The sequence below is a fragment of the Trichomycterus rosablanca genome, chromosome 3 (assembly GCF_030014385.1).
Source record: "Trichomycterus rosablanca isolate fTriRos1 chromosome 3, fTriRos1.hap1, whole genome shotgun sequence".
In the NCBI taxonomy this organism is placed as follows: Eukaryota; Metazoa; Chordata; class Actinopteri; order Siluriformes; family Trichomycteridae; genus Trichomycterus; species Trichomycterus rosablanca.
Genome location: NC_085990.1, coordinates 30,022,892 through 30,045,678, shown reverse-complemented (window position 1 = coordinate 30,045,678; position 22,787 = coordinate 30,022,892). Strand labels below are relative to the sequence as shown.

Below are 22,787 nucleotides of genomic sequence, written 5' to 3'. Positions count from 1 at the left end.
AATTAATAAATAGTTCACATGGGATTACAATTGTCAAATGCTTAAACCCATACAATGAATAGATATTGTATTCAGTGACAACGATATCATGAACGCCTACAGTAGGTTCACAATGTACAATGCCAAGTCTGAGCTAGATGGGTGTAAAGCTCACGATCACTGGACTCCAGAACAATAGAGTCCCATAGAGTGTTCATTCAAAAAAGCATCCATCACCCCCATGACTACCAGACATCAAGTGTGGGGGAAGAGAACTGGTGTGGGATTGTTTTTGATCATTGATTTAGGTTCCCTCAATTCCCCCTTGACATCTTAGATACAACAAAAGACTTATCTCATTCTAGAAAACTGTGTGCTTTTACCCTCGTTTTGTGTAAATTGGAGGATTTTCATGTGTGCTTTTATAGTATAATCACATACAAGATAAGTTTCGTGCTGAGAAACCTGACTGATTTCTGTTCCAATCAACAGGTTTTAATTACATTGAAAATGCAAGTTGCACTTTATCTATCTAGTTCCTTTTTACATTAATGTTCCTAGAGCAAAGTCTAGTAACAAAAAAGAAGAAGCAGCAACTCCATAACGCAAGTGTTTTTTGAAATTATTGACATGACTCTAAACAATCTGGTGGTTAGCTATGCCTTCTGTTAGTAACATTAGCCTAGCTGCAAGCTACTTTATTTGAGCTTATGTTCACTACAAACCGACAGAGCATCATTGACTATGCAAAGCTCAAAGGCATGGCTGAAATGATCCTTATTTATGATATGTTGCATTAGGATGAATATTGATTACCTCCCCCCCTTTGCTCTCCTTCTCTTTTAGTGGGAAAGATTGATGTCACTTCATTGATTTCCAATCAATTCATTTATTTTCATTTTGTTTTAGGCTGAGCAATGGCCCAAGACGTCCATAAAAAGCCATGCATCTTTATCAAATGTGCCCAGCAACATGAATTGTTTACAGATTATTTGGTGAAATATAATCAGCATTGTAGTAATTTGCCAACAGAAAATAAAAGGTCATTGGGTGCAATAAGCCATGCAGTTGTCTGTTATCACTGTACTGGTATTATATATTACATCATGACAATCATGGCAAAGAAATGTTTATTATTATTATTATTGGTAGAAGAAGTAGTAGTAGTTAATTAATTAATAATTGTTATTATTATTATTTGAATGCAATGATTATATCATTGTTACTTCAGGGACAATGAGGGAATAATTAACTTGTTTCTATTTTCGGCACTCTTCCAAATTCAATTAAACGCAGCTATCTGTGTGCGTTTCCTCACACTGGGAAATCCAATTGGCAAAGCTTGGCCTGCTCTGTGTCTGAGCAGTTTTAAGGCTAATTAGTATATTTGCAAATAGGAGCCGGTTCCTGCTCATCCGCTGACCCACGCACAGACATATAGAAAACCTCTTCCTGCACAAGAACAGCCTGTAATTGTTTGGGCACACATCACTGGATGAGTACTTGCAGGATAAATGGGCTTTCATGCCATCCCATCACTTAAGTAGGGGAAAAGAAGGAAAAAAGCGTACAACAACTTACTGATTGCTCTGACAGTGATGCATTAAAATGGGCCCGGCAAATAATTGCTCTTTCCTGTGGCTACTGTGTGAAGAGGGATGCATAATGATGATAAAGTTTGGGCTGTGGGTGAGAGAGATAAAGACGCCTATGGCTTAGCACTTCAGATGCTTCCTTGGAGAAGTGTCTCCTCCGATAAGCCATTAGTTTAGCACCAAGTATGGGGAATGAAATGAAGGTAAGTAGTGAAGTTAGAAACAATACCTACAGTATAAGTCAGGAGGACACTTTTTGTGTCACTCTAAAACTGAAAATGCTCTTATAAAAAGTTTGAAGGATATTATTATCGGTTCTGGCAAAATATAAATTCTGGTGTTGCTATACCTTTTAACACCATATGACATAAAATGCATCTAGGTAAGCTGGAAAATTGTGTGAACATTTTGAAACAGTCCATAAATTGTTTAGATCCTATTTAGAAGAACAGAATTACTTGTCACCATTGGCTTTTTTTTTTTTCCAGTTTATATTCCTGAAGCTTGGGTGAGCGATATGAGAAAATATAGTAATAGTTAACATTTTATTTGAAAAGTGTCTACACTGAGACTCAAAATGTCATTCATAAGCCATAAGAGAAAATTTTTAAGGTTTGGTTCAGTTGCTGACTTAAAACTTAGAGGCCTCAATTTCAATTAGATAACTAAGATTATAGAGCATATAAATGATTTATGAACCATTACTACATTTTAAAGTATTAATAATGAGCCAGCTGAATAAATGAATACCCCTAAAGTGATCAATTTTACATTTATAACTCTGCTCACTGTGATTGCTGTTCTGCCCAAAGAGTTTAATTTTCATCTCATCAGATCAGAGAATCTTTTTCAAGTCACCAGAGTGCTTTACATGCCGTTTAACAAACTCCAAGAGGGCTGCCATATGCTTTTTACTCAACGTGTGGCTACTCTGTTATAAAGACTTAATTTATGTAATGCTGCAGAGATGTTTGTTCATCCAACAAATTCCCCAATCTCTGCACAGGACGTTTGGAGCACTTTTAGTCTGATGAGTTGTTTATTACAACCATGACCAATGTCCTTCTTGCATGGATGCCTGATTTGGCTGGACTGCCAACTTTAGGAAGGTTTAAGTTTGTGCCAAGCTTCTTCTATTTCAAAATGACTGACATCACTATGGTTCTGGAAACACTCAAGAACAATCCATAGAGTCCCTGAACCTGTCTGTGATTAAACAAGGACGGTGTAGATCAGGGCAAGGATGTAAAACAAGTTCTGTACACTGCGTTTTCAAGCTTTGTCCTGTGCTCCATTGTAAATTGTGGGCCCTTACAGAAAATAGTTTGGAAAGGTGTGTGTCTTTTTTAACTGTGTCTAATCAATTCAGAATGCCACAGGTAAACTCCAACTGATCTATCTCACCGCAGTTTGGAGTGCCACAGTAAAAGGTAAAGATAAACAAATAAATAAAAAAACACCCTCAAAATATGTTTTACTTTGTAGTTATGGGTAAAATAACAGAGGGGAATGGTAGGTGAAACAGCAAATATATTCATTTAAAATCAAATCCACAACACGAAGTGTGCAATAAAAACTCATGAGGTCTGATTACTTTCTGGCTCAACTGTATTACCATGAGTTTGTTGTAAAACCTGTTACAAAACCCTGGATTTATTGAGGTTGTCCACAGCTGCAGCTGGGAAGGATTCCAATCTTCTGGAAAGACTTTTGTGAATCTGTGCCCATTTAGTAAAAAGAGTATTTGTAAGGTCAGGTACTAATGTTGGACAACAAATTTCGCCTTGCAACCTAAGCCACACTCTTTCCAAAGGTGTTCAACAGTGCTGATGTCAGTGTTCTGTGCAGGCCACTAAATTTCTTCCATACCAAGACTTGTCAATCCATGTTTTTCCATCCATGGTTTTCTCAGTGAAGTTGCTTTGAGAAAATTTCTATTGTAAAAAGCGCTATACAAATAAATTTGACTTGACTTGATATCCACACATATTTGGCATATTTGGCATATCCACACAACATTATGACCACTGACAGGTGAAGTGAATAACACTGATTATTTCTTCATTTCTTCACGGCTCCTGTTAGTGGGTGGGATATATTAGGCAGCAAGTGAACATTTTATCCTCAGAGTTGATGTGTTAGAAGCAGGACAAATGGTCAAGCGTAAGGATTTGAGCGAGTTTGACAAGGGCCAAATTGTGATGGCTAGACGACTGGGTCAGAGCATCTCCAAAACTGCAGCTCTTGTGGTGTGTTCCCAGTCTGCAGTGGTCAGTATCTATCAAAAGTGGTCCAAAGAAGGAACAGTGGTAAACCGGTGACAGGGTCATGGGCAGCCAAGGCTCACCGATGCACGTGGGAAGCGAAGGCTGGCCTGTATGGTCCGATCCAACAGACGAGCTACTGTAGATCAAACTGCTGAAGAAGTTAATGCTGGTTCTGATAGAAAGGTGTCAGAATACACAGTGCATTGCAGTTTGTTGTGTATGGGGCTGCATAGCCGCAGACCAGTCAGGGTGCCCATGCTGACCCCTGTCCACCGATGAAATCTCCAACAATGGGCATGTGAGCATTGGAGCAATGGAAGAAGGTGGCCTGGTCTAATGAATCACTTTTTCTTTTACATCACGTGGATGGCCGAGTGCGTGATGCTTTGGCCAATGTTCTGCTTGGAAACCTTGGGTCCTGTCATCCATGTGGATGTTACTTTGACACGTACCACCTACCTAAGCATTGTTACAGACCAGGTGGTCATAATATTATGGCTGATCGGTGTATAGTATATTAACCCCATAATAACCCCATAATGCATTTTATTGTAGAAATATGTATTGTCATGTGTCAGTGTTGTAATACTGTTATAACTGTTCAGAACTGTTTGAACATTTTTTGTTATCTCATGTTTAGATAAGTATTTATATATTTTGTAAATGCTAAATACAGATTTTTATTAGTATTTTGTGTTGCTATGTATTTGTTTTGTAAATGTTAAATACAGTTTTGGTTAAAAAAGCAAGAAGTGGCTGTTTAAAGACATGTAATTGCACTTATTCCTATTGCTAACCTTAAATGACCACAGTTTGACCATACTTGAGTCAGAGAAGGTGTGGCAGTATTTGGCTCCTTTTGTGGAAACTCTATCTTGAGCTAAATAGATTATATGCTTTCTGTGTACTATGTCTGCTGTAGTTTGTTTGTTTTGTTTTAAAACTGTTGTTATAATGATTAATGTGAATAAAGTGTACATATTAAGTTGGATTAAGGGGAGTGCTTACATTCGGGCAGTTGTGATTCATCGGGTTCAATGTTTCATCAAGTGAATCAGATAATATGGGGTTTTGGGTTCAAGGGTGTTTCCTTTGACTTCAACTTGTGTGTTCAGTAATCTTGCACCCGGCTTTAAAAATGATTCATTGTTTTACAGCCTAATATATAGCATGAGGTATATGTAATTAATTAGTGAATACCAATGGCACATATAGCAACATACACTATATAGTCAAAACTTTTGGCCCTGAAATAATATAATTTGCCTTTGTGCCTTCAAATATTAATGTGTGCAAGAAACTATACTAATTGCTCACTTGGTCCAAGTATTCCAGGATTAATTGTAGGACCAAGATCCACCACAGCCTTTAGAGGGAACTTATAAGATAAACTAACTGAAAACAGTGCATGAAACTTGAGGGTATTAAGGTGTTGATGCTGATAGTTGGATAAACAAATACAACCCTTGGCTAAGGGCCACAAGCATTCACTACAGTTCGGATACCAGACACATTCGGTGTGATTTACATGCTTAACACATCCTTTTCACACCTGGATGCATCTGGAGCCACAGTGAGAATCATTTAGCACTGTTGCCCCCCGTGGAACTGTACTGTCCCCTTTTCTCTTTACTCTTTATGCAGTGGACCAATACAACACTTACTCATGCTGCCTGCAGAAGTTCTCTCATGACTCCGCGATTGTGGGGGGCATCTGCAATGGGCATGACTCAGAGCACAGATCGCTGACGGAGAACTTATTTTTGCGGTGGAGTAAGAATCACCTTTACAAGACAAAGGAGTAGATGTTGGTTGATTTCTGGTGTACCAGGGAGCTCGTTAGACCAGTGTCCATTTTTGGAGAAGAGGTTGATATGCCTAGGGCTTCACCTGAATGGCAGACTCGGCTGGACAGACTTATGTACTTCATTGTAAGCGACAACCTGCTCGGAATGGTTTACCAGTCCATTGTGGCCAGTGTCTTCTTCTATGTGATGGTTTGTTGAGGGAGAAGGAGAGCAGGTGATGCTGAGTGCCTTAATAAACTCAAAAGTGCCAGTTCTATCACAGGACTGACCTGGACTGTGTGGGAACTGAAAAATTGTGTTGGCAAAATGAGTGGACACTCTGAACAGTTCTGCTCATCCTTTTCATGGTGCTATATCCAGAAGCACGTTCGGTAACAGACTGATTCCACTACGATGCACTAAGAAGTGCTAAGCCACCCACACACACATCACAAATGTGTAAAATGTTAACATTATTATATCGTTATATGTTGTGTTTTGCACGTTGTCATTCTTTTTTGCATCATATCTTTTGCACTGTGTTAATATGTGTGGTATGTATGAGTAGGTGTATTTAATGTAAGTACATATTGTCACTGATGTTTTTTACCATAGCACCCACATTCCCACTGGCGCTGAATAAAATACAAGCACCCATCCATCCATTCATTCATCCATTCATCCATCTACATCCAAGTGTGTTTCATTCCCTAGAATGGACATTTATTTGAGAGGTTATGTCCCGTGCCTGCTAAAATTCTGTCCAATTTCTACAACTGACAGCATAAATACTTCACCAGTCCAGAACAGCAAAACATAAAGCAGTCTATTACGAGGGTCAGTTCCCTGTCCCCAGATTTGTGTTCTGTTTCCACCAGTATAAAATGAAATACAAAAAAAGAAAAATGAATTCTTGACCGGTTAAAAGGGACATGCAAGATTGAGGGTCTGTCCTCAATGATGCCTTTTCAGTTTCAGTTCCAGGCAGGACAGGGAAATTGTCTGGCATGTCTGACCTTCGACACCATTTGGAACAGTTGCAGCACTTCCACAGAGACATGCAGCTTGAAAAAAAAGCAATTTAATGGCTTTGAAGGCTGTGGAGCTCCAAAGACATCACCATATGACTGAATCAGATGCTGTAACCCACAAATATGCCCTCAGCTGAGATTCACAAAAGAGAATCAGTTCTCCAGGGCATAGCGACCAGCTCGACAGCAACAGCAGACAATGCCCTTCTGTTCTGAAAATGGTGTTTGTCACTTCTCTGTTTAACTCAGTGTAATAGGCTGAAGTGTAAATGAAGTTCATCTAAATATACAATACATTGCCAAAAATATGGGAACACTTGATCATTAGCCACTTCAAAATTTCTATAGATTTAAAAACATTCATTTTAATAAGATGTGTAGTAATAAGTGGTTTCTCATCGACTTCTGATAGGAATAAAATTCTCAAGAAAAATCTATAGAAATTACACAGGAATTTAAAAACAAAAACTAAAAATTTGATCTATCAACCCCATCTCCTTGTTTGTTTGTTTGTTTATTAGGACTTTAACGTCATGTTTTACACTTTGGTTACATTCATGACAGGAACGGTAGTTGCTCATTACACAAGGTTTATCAGTTCACAAGGTTATATCAAACACAGTCATGGACAATTTAGTATCTCCAATTCACCTCACTTGCATGTCTTTGGACTGTGGGAGGAAACCGGAGCACCTGGAGTAAACCAACGTGGACACGTGGAGAACATGCAAACTCCACACAGAAAGGACCCAGGCTGCCCCACCTGGGGATCGAACCCAGGACAAAGCCCATCTCCTAAAAAAACACTATAAAAAGAAGAATCTGTGATTTGCTCATTTGGTTAAATCTTTATAAGAAAAGATTTCCAATGTTTTTACTGATCAACTTTACTGTATTTTGTAAATATAAGCACATTTGGAATTTGACTTCTGCAACACACTCCAAAAAAGCTGGGACGGAGATGTGTTTACTCGTGTTTTATCCCCTTTCCTATTAATAAGACTTTTAAATGGTTTGGGAACTGAAGACACTAACTGTTGCAGTTGCAAGTGGAATTTTCCTCCATTATTGCTTGATATGAGACTTTAGCTGCTCAACTGTCCGTGGTCACTATTATCTGATTCTTCTCTTCATGCTGCACTATACATTTTCATTAGGAGACAGATCTAGGGTGCGTTTGAAAACCTAGTGAGCTCTCTACATAGACAGCATTTTACGTCATACTACGCACGCTCCCGAGAAGAAGCCTGATCAAATTCTTAAATTTAAGGCACCTTAAATTTGAATGGTATTTTGACTGAATAATGAGGGAGCATCCAATGCTTCCTCAGCAGTGAAGGCAATCCCAGCATTCAGTGCAGCACAACTTTTCTCACAAAAAATTTACAAATATGGCGGACGGATGCGGAGCAGAGTTATTTTCAAGCGTAAATAAATTATAATTGATTTTTAAATGTATAAACGTGCACAAGTGTCATTTATTACTGTTTTCGGTACATGGAGGGAGATGTTAGTTGACATGCTAGCGTGTTGTGCCACCTCATCCTATTGGTTTAAATGGCATGAGGCTAACCAAGTTAGCTTAGTAAGCGAAAACTGATGTAATCGCTGTAATCGCTGTCTAAGTAGTGCGTTTGAATAACCTGACTCATAAGTCGATGACTTATTAGAATCCTCTCTACTTAGGCAGCTGCCTATGTAGGCAGTAAGACAGCAAGGCAGCTCACTAGGTTTTCAAACAGACCCCTAGACTGTAGGCAGGCCAGTCAAGCACATTCTGTATCTAGTCACACTGTTCTAGTGTTTACAGAATGGGGCCTGGCATTGTCTTGGTGAAATAATATTCATGGACTTCCTGGAAAAAGATGTCATCTGAAAGGCAGCATGTGTCTCTCTAAAATCTCAGTATACCTGTTTGCATCTTTTTTTCCCCTAAAAACAAACCACAACACACGTTTCAACTGTTCACCGAATAAAGTGGTGGCAAAACAGGCAGTGAATGAAGCTCCAAGCTGAGAAATTCCAGTTTTCTAATAGTTTAAGACCTTATAAAAAGAATATATAAAAAGAAACTGTTAAAATGACACAATAATTGTAGAATTGCTTGCATTTGCATTTTGAAATAGAAACTATTACAGATGAAAGCATTGTGTGACTAAGCAAAGAAGGATACACTACTTTCTGTTCAGCTATCAGCCAAAGAAAGGTTTTAAAAACAGGATGTAAAAATGACTTCCTTTAATTTCATTGTACAAGACACAGAGTAAGTTAACTAATTTAAGTTATTTTAGTGTTCCAGGCTGATAAAACAATTCTGACAGGTATAGGCATATATTATGCCCAATAGGTAATCTGCCATTAATTATTTTAAACGTATTCAGCAAAAACAAAATCAGCTGGGTGCAAAGCAATTTTAATTAATTACAGAAATATAAACCCAGTTCCTATCAAAGATGATGGATTATAAAAGACACAATTTTAGCCATTATTTCAGGTTTCCTGATATAATCCCTAACATTTTCACTTTCCCAGAAGGGGAACGTGTATGCTGTTAGTCATAGCTGTTAATTTATTATTGTGACAAAAAGCATGTTTACCCAATTAACTAGCAAAGCTCATCCTAAAAGGATTACAGTATTTTTTCAGGATCATCAACTATATAATTTTCCTTCTAACTGTCATTAGCCAATTAGCGTTTGTGAATGATGAATCACATGACACCCGCACCCAGGTAAGTGTCATAAATTACACATCTAGATAGACTATAAATGCTAAGACCTGTCCTTACAGGTGGGCAATGTACGAATGTGCAACAAACAGTGAACATTTGACCTGGCTCGAGTGACTAAATTGACTAAAAATACTAAATTGAGAAGAAAGCTTACAGTGCATTTGCTTAAGAAGTAGAGAGCCAATAAGATTTTATTTTGGTGAAAAGCAAACCAAGTTTCCGCTGTGTGCAAATTCTTAATGCTGACCACAGTTTTAGTCATCACACTTGAGTCAGAAGAAGCCTATGTGGCAGCCTTTGGCTTCCTTAATGGAACTTAACTCTGCTGACTTAAACTAACAAGATTACATGTTTCATCTGGTGTGTTTATTCTTTTGTGTAAAAATCTATAAATGTATAAGGCTTACATGAATATGACTAATCTCAATGGAAACACTGCTTTGGAAGATCAGGACAAGTTGGGAAGAGGATCTCTAGGCCCACAAAAAGGTCTTATGAGACCACCACTTATTTGCAGTACTTAAACAGTCATAATTATTTGCATATATTTTAAATATTATCTTACAAATGAGAAATTAATTGCTCCTCTTTAATCTCATGTCCCTGTCCATAGTGAATATTACCAGAGGTCTACCAGAAGTTAGGTATAACATTTTCACTATACATACAATATACAAAAGTTAAGAAACAAAAATTTAGAACATAGTTAAGCCTTAGAAAAATAACAAGCAGAAAGCAAAAACAACACAGAGAATTTCTCGAGCAAAATGCAAATCCTCCTGACATATAATAGCATCCTCACACAAGCTCCAAGTGCACTTCAGAGGGGAATGAAAACAACAGGCCGGGGTTCGAAACGCATGATAGTCATGCCCTCCTACCACACAAAACCAACAAAATTTCATAATAAGCCTTCATATCACGACAGCTCAAACACAGCCAAGCAGCCATTAGTGACAGACACATTAGCAGCAGAAATATGACCAGTAATTCTGCATAATGGCCATTTTCCCAAATAAACCTTCACACAAATAGTGTCAGCAGCGGCCAGAATAAAATCAGCTGTCACAGCCGTCGAAACGATAACAAGGCCCACCCATTTAGAGGGAAGATATGATTGGTTAATTTTACTGTCATTTGAAATTGGTCTCTCGTTGAATTACTATTGCTTGGCCCTCTGTAAATTTATAGCCACCAATCACCAACACTCTTTCCAGCAACATGAGAGACAGCAAAATTCTGATAGGGAGACAAACAGAATTCTCTAATTTAACAGTTCACATTCCAAAATAACCTGAATAGGCAGGTATGAATAGTTTATTTATTTTCTTAGATTAGTATTTGCTTGTGTCATTTGTTTGATTGTCAAATTTACATTCACGGCATTTAGCAGACGCTTTTATCCAAAGCGACTTACAGTATTGTGACAGTATACATACAGTCTGAGCAATTAAGGGTTAAGGGTCTTGCTCAAGGACCCAACAGTGGCAACCTGGCAGTGGTGGGGCTTAAACCGGCAACCTTTTGGTTACTAGTCCAGTACCTTAACAGCTAGGCTACAACTGCCCTCAAATTATGAGTAGATAAGATAAAATTAGAACTGCTTGAAAGTTTTATTATAGGATATATATATATATATATATATAGAGGGTGAAGAGGGCCATGATGCCCCCAACCCCCCTTCTCTCTCTCTCTTAAATTAAAAATTCCCTAATGGGGATCAAACTGACATAAACTTATATATAAACTGTCATAAATAAATTGTATAAGAAAATATAATAAGGGGTATGTGCAGTAAACACTGTACACATAACTGGCATACATTTAAGGGGCATTTATTAAGAAATTCTGATGTTTTCCAGTTTCACCTATTTGATAATAATAATGTAAACTATTTTACATCTATACAAAAACTGTTATAATGCTTAACGTTTTCAAAAGCTGATAATATTAATTAAACAGTATAACTACATGTTTACAAGCTAAAGGAAACTGAAGACGGACTACGCTCCTTGTGGTAACTCTGCAAAGCGTCAACTGGAAAAGCAGAAGCATGGCGCTCTCTACTTATATAGTAGGTGTAAAAATAGCCAACCAATCATTACGAACCTCCCCTCCCCCAGACGAGTCAGCCAATCAGAATATAGAAAAGCCAGCGGGTTGGTTGAAGGTGAGCTCATATGAGCCGGAGCAAGCTGCTGCCAACTGATTGGTGGTTCTGTGTTGAAACACGCCAGGCTGTCAGTGGAGTGGGCGTGGTTTGGGGGACAGGCAGTCAGGTTTGAATAAGGGAAGTTTGACAGAGAGAGGAGCTCTGCACTGAGACACATCAGCTCTCAGCGCTCCATGTGATACACATACACACACAAATCTGATCTGTCTGTGTTTGCCTGGATCAGACTCAGCGACGGAGCACTCTGGCGTAAGATCGCTTAGATCTAAAGGAGAACTGCCCGAGTGTTTATTCTGAGGTTTGATCTTTAACCGGGATTTGCGATGGATGTTCTACCCATGTGCAGTATTTTCCAGGAGCTACAGATCGTGCATGATACGGGCTATTTCTCAGCTTTACCTTCATTGGAGGAATACTGGCAACAGGTACGTCTAAATGCATTGAATTATTCCAGTTAAAGCAGCAATACCTGACTTTTATTCATAGAAATTGAATTATTTAGGATTTAAACGTGCTGTTGTTCATGGTCAAATGTGCAAACACACAAAAAACGTTAAATATTTTTTAAAAGTCAAGAACCGGATCATATGTGCGCAGATTTCTTAATAATACACTGCCATTAAAGACTTTTCAGTGCGTGTTGAGTTGCCACTTGCAATCATCGCAGTAATTAATGCACAGCAACACTGCTGCATATTCCCCCATCTTCTGTTTGTAATTAACATGATCTTGAAAGTTAGTTATAGCACCTTTAAAAAGAAGAGAGAGAGAGAGAAGCTTTACTTGATCTGTACAGATCTCTACATAAGGTACACTTTATGGAAAATGCATCAGTCGCCAGTCAGTGTGTATCTCTATCTGTATGCTGTAGGGTTCTTTAGTGGTTCCTTGGACTGACAAGACTCTACTACTCCAGATAACTACTGGTTATTTGCAGAAACACTTCTGCATTACAACTTTTGGCTCAATCTGTCACCAATCAAGGTTGTATGTTTCCTCAAGGGATTCGCAATAGTAATCTGGATAGTAACAGGGTCTGTTCTGCTTTAAAGGGTTAGTTGCACCTAATGATGTGTTTTTTGTTGTTGTTTTTTTTGTGTTTTTTTTAAAGAAAAGCATAGGTAACAGAGTTTCTCAATTTTCTCCTAATAGTTGTTCGGATTTGTATTACTGCTAAAATCTGTTATGTTCACCTCAAAATGGCTTTAAAAAGGGTTATAGGTGACAGACTGATATAAGAATGTGAGGACCAGTTTACCATCAGCAGAAGTATAGAATAATAAGCCATATTAATGTCTGTTAAATTATTTTATAAAGGAAAAAATGAATCGTCTTCGTATTTAGAGTTTTTCAAACAGAAATCCAGAAATAACCATTGAGAAGGCTCCTTCCATTAAGTTGTTTCTCTGCTTAAATAATGTTCCATCATTTTGTAATTGCAATGCAAATGGATTTTTGTTTGATTTCATATTATTATTATTATATTGAATGGAAAATATATAGTTAGTTGCATGCATTTCATAGTCTGCTGAAAATGTGAGTATAACAATACAGCTAGTAATTTGTAGCCCAAGATGAAATCATGAATCAAAAGCACATGTGACCTGCCAGATGTGACATAGAGGTCAAGCAAACTTGAGTTACAAGATCTCTTAATATATTCAAGACCTATCTATCTATCTATCTATCTATCTATCTATCTATCTATCTATCTATCTATCTATCTATCTATCTATCTATCTACTATTATCTGTCTATGAATCTTCAATATTGTTAATTAAGGGGGTTGTCCTCATTTTACCTCTGTCTCAGTTCAGAGGGGCAAACATTTTGTGTGCATGTGTGCTAAATTGAATTTTACTTTGAAACCAACAAGGAACATTAGTTTCAATACACCCCATTTAGATGCAAAGAACCCTTTGGGGCACCTTAATATTTTTACATATTGTATTTGGTTCTTTAAATAGACATCCAAACCAACAACCACTAAGAAACCGGATTTTCCAAGCTTTTGAATTTAGAACGTATGCATTTGCAAATTAGTATAAGAAAGCTGTAGCTGCTGTTAGTAGTATGAGTGCATAATTAATACCTGAATAAAATATGTTATTGTATACACACACCACTGCTGATTATACAGCTCTAGTTTGGACGTTAAATCTGTAAAAGTTGGATCTGATCTAGAAACATCTTCACAATGCAAGCTATCAGATCTAGGGTGCTTTCCAGTGCTGCACTGAAATGCATTTGCTATGGGGAAAACTGTCCTTAGGTTACCTTGTAAGTAATTCAAACAGCCTATGCGGCTCTGTGATTGGCTGCTTGTGAAAACCAATGTTTCAGTGGTTTTACAACTGAAACTCAGCAGTGGATACAAATAATTCAATGCATATTTCTTATTTTTATTATTGTCATGTGTTTGCATGACATGCAATTGGTAAACAGTTTAGTCTAAATACTAATATATTAAAGTGTATGCTGTTGTATCTTATTAAGGACCAGCAGCTATGTACAAGCTGTCAAATGTGGAATGCCAGACAAGCCAACTAGTGGAGCTATACCACACTGGCATATTGAATTTCACGTTCTGTTTTTCTATAGTAAAATTAACTTTGCAAATTAATTCATTTTGAAATTAATATTTTAATATATAATAATATTGATTATTGACAATCAGGCCCAATAATATCTTTTTGTCCTTAATAATGGTGGTTATGCAAGTTTAAAGCATGGATTCTCATGTAGATTCAGTTATAGTTTAAAGCTAAACAACATGGTTTCCCAACCTTTATCAGACTTACAACCAGCCCTAAAAATCATTACGGTCTTTTAAACTCATTTTTAAAATTCATAATTTATCAAAAGTCATTTTTGTATGCCGAACCCATTATTTATTTTTATTTATTTATTTATTTATTTTTATTTATTAATAAGGACACACATTGTGACGTGATGCGAACCACACAACATAACACTACAAATAATCTCTATCTTATGAAAAAAACAAGCCAAGTTATGCACATTTATCACCTTTTAATATGATATCCTATATGCACAGTGGGTACACTTGCTAAGTTATCCTGCCAAAATGCAACCCCAATTTGTATGTTATCATAACAGATTGTCATAGTTACCATACTACTAACTGTATAAAGAGGAAGTATGGGGTTTGTTGGGCCGCAGCCTGTATGCACATGAGTGAAATCGATCCTGCTAGCAAAGCAGTGGCGTCATGCCAGGCCTAAAATGTAGTTTAAGATGTGTCAAGATATAGCATGCTTTTATAGACAGTACAGTCAATTAGTTGGGTCCAGACTGAAAATGTGCACTCTGGAAAATGAAATTATTTTATTACCAAAGCGGATACATGCTTCTCTATGTTTTGTTCATAATATATAAGGTAAGTAAGATCAAGTTAAATTGTAGGTGTGTAACTACTAGTTGTGACTTTAAGACACTAATTGTAGTGCAACAATAGACTGTAAAGTGGAGGATGTCCCTTGCGTGTCAGCCAGCTTGAATGAGGAAGCTCTAGGTTTGAATGTAGAAGCAGAGAGGAAATGCTACGGCTTCCTTAAAAGGACTCCAAAACCAGCGTATGACTCACTCATTCTGCGTTACCCAGAGTAAATGTTAGTCTTTCAGAATGAGGCTTGACTATACACACTTACCAAAAGCTAAATTTGGGCAAGTCTTAAGCCTTGAGAGCCAAAATTGAACTTGTGGTATGATATATCTGAGTAAAATCTGCTTTGAAGAATAACTGTGTTTTTTTCCTACTGAAATTTGTTTTTAACCAAAGCTAATTTACTTTACATGTGAAGTTTGCTTAAAAATCCTTAATCAAGTAGCATGTAGGTTGAATAAATAATTTTTACAAGATTTAGTAGGTTTAACAAAATCAGATACTGACCAAACTCTACTGAATTCTACTTCTTTCTATTTTAGATATATATTAAAAAAAATAATCAGTCCTAATTTGTGCAGTTTAACCTCAGTTTGATGTGGCCGTGTAAATAATGTTTATTGGATGATAAAATCAGTACGTTTTTCTGATCAGCACTTTCTCTTCCACAACAGACATGTCTGGAGTTAGAGCGCTACCTGCAAAGCGAGCCATATGTCTCGTCGGATCTTAAGTTCGACTCTCAGGAGGACCTGTGGAGTAAGCTTATCCTGGCATGCGGAGAAGGGAACAAGAATGAATCCATCTCCCACTCTGATCTGGCTCGCGTCAAGGAGGAGGACGCTCAGGACGGCCCCATGTCGGAGACGCGCAGCGTGAACTCTGATGCCAGCAGCGAGGCCTCGGATAGCTCGGAGGAGCTCTCGCCTACTCACAGCTTTGGCTTGAACCCACTCGGCTCGGGACACTTGGGCTCGTCCATCATCGCCACGCCGCCTTCATCTCCGGAGGCTCTTCTGGAGCCAGGTGTTCCTCAGCCCTGGGGGTCTGTACACACTGAACTGCTCATGCCTGGCAAGGTTAGGCACGGTGGCCTGGCCAAGATCTTGGATAAGTCATCTACAGCTGGTGGAGACGCATCTCCGGATGGCAAGAGGAGGGTGCACCGGTGCCAATTCAATGGGTGTCGCAAAGTTTACACAAAGAGTTCTCACCTAAAGGCACATCAGCGAACTCACACAGGTAAGAAAACGTGAAGGTTTTTTTTTTTATCCTTCACAATAAGGGTCATTGGCAATGACATTGTTTGCATCAATGACAAGTCAAACCTGTGCATAATGGAGTGTTAGGTGGTGCAGAACTAAGATCCTGCTGGGCGCCTACACAGACATGTTTGTCAGGAAGGATGATCGAAAAGATTCCTCATTACTGCTGAAACTAAGGATGCAACTGCACCATGTTGGCAGGGATGTGTGTTAGTTATGACCTTGCTCAGTCAGGATAGGGGTCTGCACCAGTGGAGGAAAAACACAGCTGCGTAATTGGATGCAATTAGATTGGGAGAAAAGGGAAAAATGTGGAAATAGAATTAAAAGCATAAATCAAGACCTTCTTGTGCACTCTAGCTTGCCATTGTCTCTAATTAGATTTGACAATCCAAAGAACATGTTATTACCAACTTGCTTATGATGTATTGCATTCTTTCTTTGCATTCATGTGTAAATCTACACTTCCCGCAGCTTTTTACCTTTGGAAATACCCCTACTTTTGGTGTTACATAATCCTAACCATCAAAACCTGCCAACTGGAACTGTTGATTCGTCAGGAGTTTCATATTTGCGCCTCATTGTTTTGTCTAACACTTCCAAAGTGAGCTGGACAGAAATCTTGATACAGATCAGATTGAAACTGCTCATTCAAAACAGATTTATTGGTTCCAGTCGAGTAATTGTGCAACTACAAGCTTTAGGAGTACACCCAGCTTGTCCCCCAGCTGCAGCAAGAGCACTGACTCTTTCTCTCTCTGCATATTTGCTTTGCATGACTGCATGGCTAAACGGTGACCTAATCTGTTTGGAATGTGGCTATGCCCTCTGGAGGGAGGGAGGGAAGGGTGGTGGAGGGGGAGGGGGCCTGAGGGATGAAAAGAACCTGTTCTACCAAAACACTATCGGTTTCGTCATGGGAAAGAGCCAGACTGACTGTTTTTTTCTTTCTTAAAAAGGCCGCTGGTTGAAACTCAAACTCAAAAGGCTTTTTTTTGGTTGTTGTTTGTGGGTTTTTTAAATTCCTGTTTAAACACGTGAAGTATTTTATTCATTTTATTAAAGCTTTACAAAATTGCATATAAGTCCTAACTCCTAATTTAGGTTTGTTGTACTTATTCAAAAAAGGAAGATGTAGACCCAGGTTTTTATACCAACCTAGCAGGACCTGTGTCTGATTTAAATGACCATTCATTTAAAGACCAAAACTAACTAATGAAACATAATGAAGCTCATGCCTGGTTGGTATAACAAGCTACAGAAACACAGACTCATTATGAATATGATTAATTGCTTAGGTTTAGGTGTGACTTATTCCTTACTGAATTTTGGGATTTCCTTATAATTACACATTTCTACCAGCTAGGTTCTCAAATTCCAACTCGCATACTGCAACTTTAAGTCTAATAATAGCATGGTATATTTTCCTTTACTTTGCATGTTTCAGCATTCCCAGCAGCCCTCCTAACAGTGCAGTATCTGTATTATTTTGCAGGTGAGAAGCCGTACAGGTGTTCGTGGGAAGGCTGCGATTGGCGCTTTGCACGCAGCGATGAGCTAACCCGGCACTTCAGGAAGCACACTGGTGCAAAGCCATTCAAATGCAGTCACTGTGACAGGTATGCTCCTGATTTTTCTTTCTATATCTCTCTTTTTTGCATTTTGCAATAGTGAAATAGTGACAGTTATAGCAACAATTACGCTTTTCCAGAGGCGCCTGTGCTTTGATGTGTGCCAAGGCGAAATACAATAGATTTTGTGTTTTTTATTCCCCATTGATTCTTTTATCTGTTCATCGATGGCAGTCGTCACATTATGCTTGGATTTCATCACTTAATTGCCTAATCGGATTAAGTGCTTCAAAGAGCAATGACAACAGCGTTGTGTTTCCTGAATATTGATATTCTCAGGGTTTTATGAGCAAACGTGCTGGGTATTTCAAAAGCGCTGCATGTCATCCTTGTCTTTTATATTTGAGCAGCATTTCTATGTAAAAAAAATCTGCTCAAATTCTTTGTTTAGTACCAGATCCTTTGGAAGCTATAAAGCTCGGAAATCGAGGAGAGTATTGATCTGATTCTCCAACCTTTTAAAAACAAACTACTGGAATTACAGTGGAACCTTTTTTTTTTTTTTTTTTTTTTTTTTTTTTTTTTTTTTTTCCTCTGTCTATGCCGAACCCTGCCCTGACGGAGGTGATTGAAGCTAACCCGTATCCCCTCCGAAACACGAGCAGCAGCCAGATGCATCTTTGCCACCCACACATTGATGAGTTTGGCGCCACCTAGCGTGGCATGCGGAGAGACACACCCCAAGGGCACCCTCTCCCATCTCTGTGTAAGCGCCTCCAATCAGCCGGCAGAGAACTGACAGAGAGAGACCCACATCCGGTTCTTTGTCCCACCCCCCACATGAGCAACCGGCTCATATAGCCTCTCAGCTTCGAACCGGTAAAGCAAGGCTGGATTCGATACCACGCTTCTCAGAATCCAGCCCTGGTTGCAGCGCGTTTCTTTTTACCGCTGCGCCACCTGAGCGGCCAGTGGAACCTTCTTTAGATAAAGACCCTTAGAATCAGCACCACTTTTCACCTCACATGCTACAACCGTTATTTAATGTAGTCCATTAAAAAAAGAAAGGGTGAGATCATATCAAGAGGATGAGATCATTCGAGTAGCCAATTTTACACAGGTAGACATCCTCCTATTGACTATGTTATACAGTATGGTGATATTAAAGTATAGATCATAGAACGTATTCATTATTTTGTTTGATGTAGCACGATTAAGATTTTTGTATTAATCGTCACCCAGTGACACCTTCAGCAGTACTTCAATACTCCTTTAATGTGCATTGAGCGTCAAATTAGCTTGTTTCTGGAACAATGCATACCTAAACCAACATCATTATTCTGAAAACTGCTCGCAATACTACAATTCTACCAAACACGTCTCCAATTTGCATACTATTGAAACAGAAAAATAGAAAATACTTGTTACAGTAACAGAAAATTTAAATAACATTGCAGGTGACTTAACACAGACTCAAAAGTGGGAATAACCAATAATATTATAGCCTCAGTAGTGTTAAGCTTAACAGGATACATCACATTATATTGATGCATGTGGCGCATCTGTGTACTAGGCAAAGTGTGTAAGGATGTACGAATGTATTCTCTTTCTACAGTGATTTAAGGCACATCTGGATTTTTATGCTAACCTATTCCTCTTTTTTATCCCTCAGGTGTTTCTCCAGGTCAGACCACCTGGCACTGCACATGAAGAGACACCTCTGAGCGAGTCGTGGCCGGTGTGGATTTGCTCTTGTATCGTGACCAGCCTTCTGGTCGCCCTTCCTCTTGTCTGGGGGAGGAGTGTGTGTCCAGCCAAAGCATGCCATTTTGCACTGTACCCTGTGCCTCCGGGATCCTCGGGGAGAAAGGCCTACTGAGAGGTTGTGGAAAATAACGGAAAGGGACAAAATCACGGGCGAGATGCAAAGTATGAAGGACTTTGAACAAAAAAAAAAAAAAAAAAAGTAGAAAAAAAACAACAAACAAACAAACAAAAAAACTTACTGCAAAAAAAAAAAAAATGAAAGAACTTGAATGAATGACTCATGAGGGGTGTGATGTATGGTGCATGATGTTTTGGGACTACTTCTGGACAACCAATACACTGGTACATATAAAAAAAGCCTGTCTGGAGTGAATATGAGCTGGCAGAGGATGAGTGTATGGTGTGTGAGGGGAAAATTAAGGGAGGGGGGGTTACCGTTATGCCAGTGTGACTGAATGAATGGTGTGGTAAATGGAGTTCCGTTTTTTTGTTTCTGTGCGAGACTGTGAGAAGAAAAGCGTGTCTGTGCAGTATCAGTGTGGAAGCAGGGACTCGCCCAGCTCCCCCAGGCTCCGTGCCCTAAAAGGGATGATGGGAATCCACTCCAACACCACCCCGCCTCCCTCGGAGGATCTGCAGAGTGAATGAGAGTGGCTTTTTTTGGTGTTTGGTGCAGCTACTAAATGTGCAATGTGTTCGGTGGCTTGTTTTTATGGACAGGCTACGAAAAAAGCTCTTTTCTTGTCCATTGTATAAGCTGTGTGCTTAGAAATAAAACACAAAAACTATAACTTCACTATAGACAGGTGTTGCATGGTATTAGGGTTTGTACTCTTCTGTTTTTTCTCCTGTTCTTTATCAGGACTGCTAATAGATTCCAATAAAGTGCAGCTAAATACGAATGGTTAAATGATACAATATTGTACATAAATGGATTGATAATTCTTATCCTTACCCCCTCCATTGACACTTTTTACGTGAGGAGTAACCACTATTGCTTAGCTTAGCATTCATCTTCTTTTTACGTTTTCTTTTCTTTAGTTTCTTGTCATTGGTGAGAACCTTGATTCTCTCTGTCTTGTCATTTCTTGCCCAGTCTTTCCATTTTTACCTGTTATTAATGCACTGTTGACCTTAATGGTGCCTTATGCAAGTGACCTTGTCCTGTGGAATAGATTGATCTGGTTGTGGGGTCACAATGTCTTCTTGTATGAGTGAGTGAAATCGCTTTATTGAGGCTCAATTTCCTGTACAAATGCACCTTTTTCTTTACAAAAATGGCCACTCTAACCATCCAACCAAATATTGTCATGTTATTCCATATCAGAAACCTAAATTGAGGAAAACTCTGCAAGGTTTACTATTAAAAGCACTTAAAATACTTTATTACTTTGTATTTAGTATGGACTTTAAATCAACAGATTTAAAAAAATGCAGCTGCACATTTGTTACATGTCTCTTCATTTTGTATCTAAACGGAATCTTTCTATTTCCTTTAAAATGTATTAGAATTAGCATATGTCTTAAATATTAGGCACCTTTCTTAGGGAGTTCAATGCGAATTTACTTACATAAAATAAGAATCATGACCGGATACCTTAAACATACTGTTTTATATAATATTGGCATCATTTTTATTCCTACCAGGAATCGATTACAATCTTAAACATTATGCACTGATTTTTGCAATGTTTAGAAGTCTAATATGACTGATCATGACTCCACATAATGTCATTTTGAAGAGGTATTGAAGCCTTAACCAGACAATGAAGTCTGAACATATTGTCCTGTTTGTGGTTCAAATCTGTCATCCTTCCTTAAGGGTTAATTAAAATAACTATTCCTATAAACAGCATGCATGTATTTCTGCGATGTGAAAGACAAACCGAAACCGAAAGCAACTGCAAACTGCAGTTACACATTCTTTAGACCATATTTTATATACCATTCAAATCTATTTATTCCCACGAAGGTTCACTTAAAATCATATTTGCATTTCTACTATATGAAATCAAGGAATGTGATGCAACTGCACATTTTGAATGCTTGTTCATCACACCTACAGATAATATAAATGAACAAACATAAAATGGAAATGATTACTGCAGAGTTCAGCCAGCGATCTGGGTCTAAATATGTAGTTTTGTTTGAAATTGATTTTTACTTCTGCCAAGCTGCAAGAGCACATTGTGCAACGAGGCTGAAGGCAAAATGGAAAAATTGCACAGTTTCCTTGCTTGACATGACTTGTCAATATATTTGAAAAAAAAAACACTGGTATAAGCCTGAACCCGTATTCCCTGCAAACAAGTCCAAAATGTAATGATTTATTGTAATTAACAAGCTGGAGCAGGACAGGCTTTGCCTTGTAGTGCATTGGTGTAATGAATTACTAAAGGCTTTCCTGGCACACATTCTGCCAGAGACTGCTGACTCCGACAGTTCGCTATTGACCTGTCTGGTCACCGTTGTTTTAGCCTGGCAACAGTATTACAGAAACACGAAACAGGCATCCAGAAAGATCAACATAAATAGCCTCTTTTCAGACCGGACAATGTAAATTTACAGACCTGGATCAAAGCCTTTACAGAACAGCTCTACTTACAGTCTGGAGTCTGAATGTAAGCATTTTGTGCGGGCTCCTGTGCAAAGTCTTTTCTATCTGCCAAGGTTCAGTTATCTGTTGAACCTATAAAAGACAAAGAAATACATTCGCTATTTATCATGAACTTGCTGATATTTCATTTGTTTTAATTGTTAATCAGTGATCAGATTGCTGCAAAAGGGTCTGTGTGCTCTATATTCCAAATGCTGAAAGAAAAGCCTTTAGAGAGTGAGCAAACAGACTTATCTTACTCTTACAGAAAGGGTGGCCAGCAGCATTTAAGTGGTAATCGAGCCTTAATCAAGTGTTCCATTTTGCTTGTAACTATAACCAACGCTTTCTATCACTTTCCTCTCACGCCTTCCCCCTGTTGTTTATTTCAGAAGTATTTGTACAAAAATTGAAAAGAGAAAAGTTACAAATGAAATACAAAAAGCGTTTTCTAAGATTCTTATTTGTTTCTCCTTTATATAAATTTTATTTGAAATTGTTTTGCAAAATTGTTCTATTTCTGTATGAATGTATTTTTTATTGGAATAATAAGAAATTCTTATCAGACCTCATTTGCTTCTTGTTTTGCTTCCTTTAATTTTAATATTTGTACTTGCAC

The 22,787-nt window shown here is 38.2% G+C and overlaps 1 protein-coding gene across 1 annotated transcript; it reads left to right on the top strand.

The window, feature by feature from the left end:
* The first annotated feature begins 11,665 nt into the window (after positions 1–11,665).
* Positions 11,666–20,957, top strand: klf6a (Kruppel like factor 6a). Its single transcript, XM_062991151.1, has 4 exons — positions 11,666–11,988; positions 15,644–16,211; positions 17,730–17,853; positions 19,478–20,957. Exons 1-4 carry the CDS (start codon positions 11,887–11,889, stop codon positions 19,527–19,529), a joined length of 846 nt encoding a protein of 281 aa, XP_062847221.1. The 5' UTR covers positions 11,666–11,886; the 3' UTR covers positions 19,530–20,957.
* Positions 20,958–22,787: the final 1,830 nt, after the last annotated feature.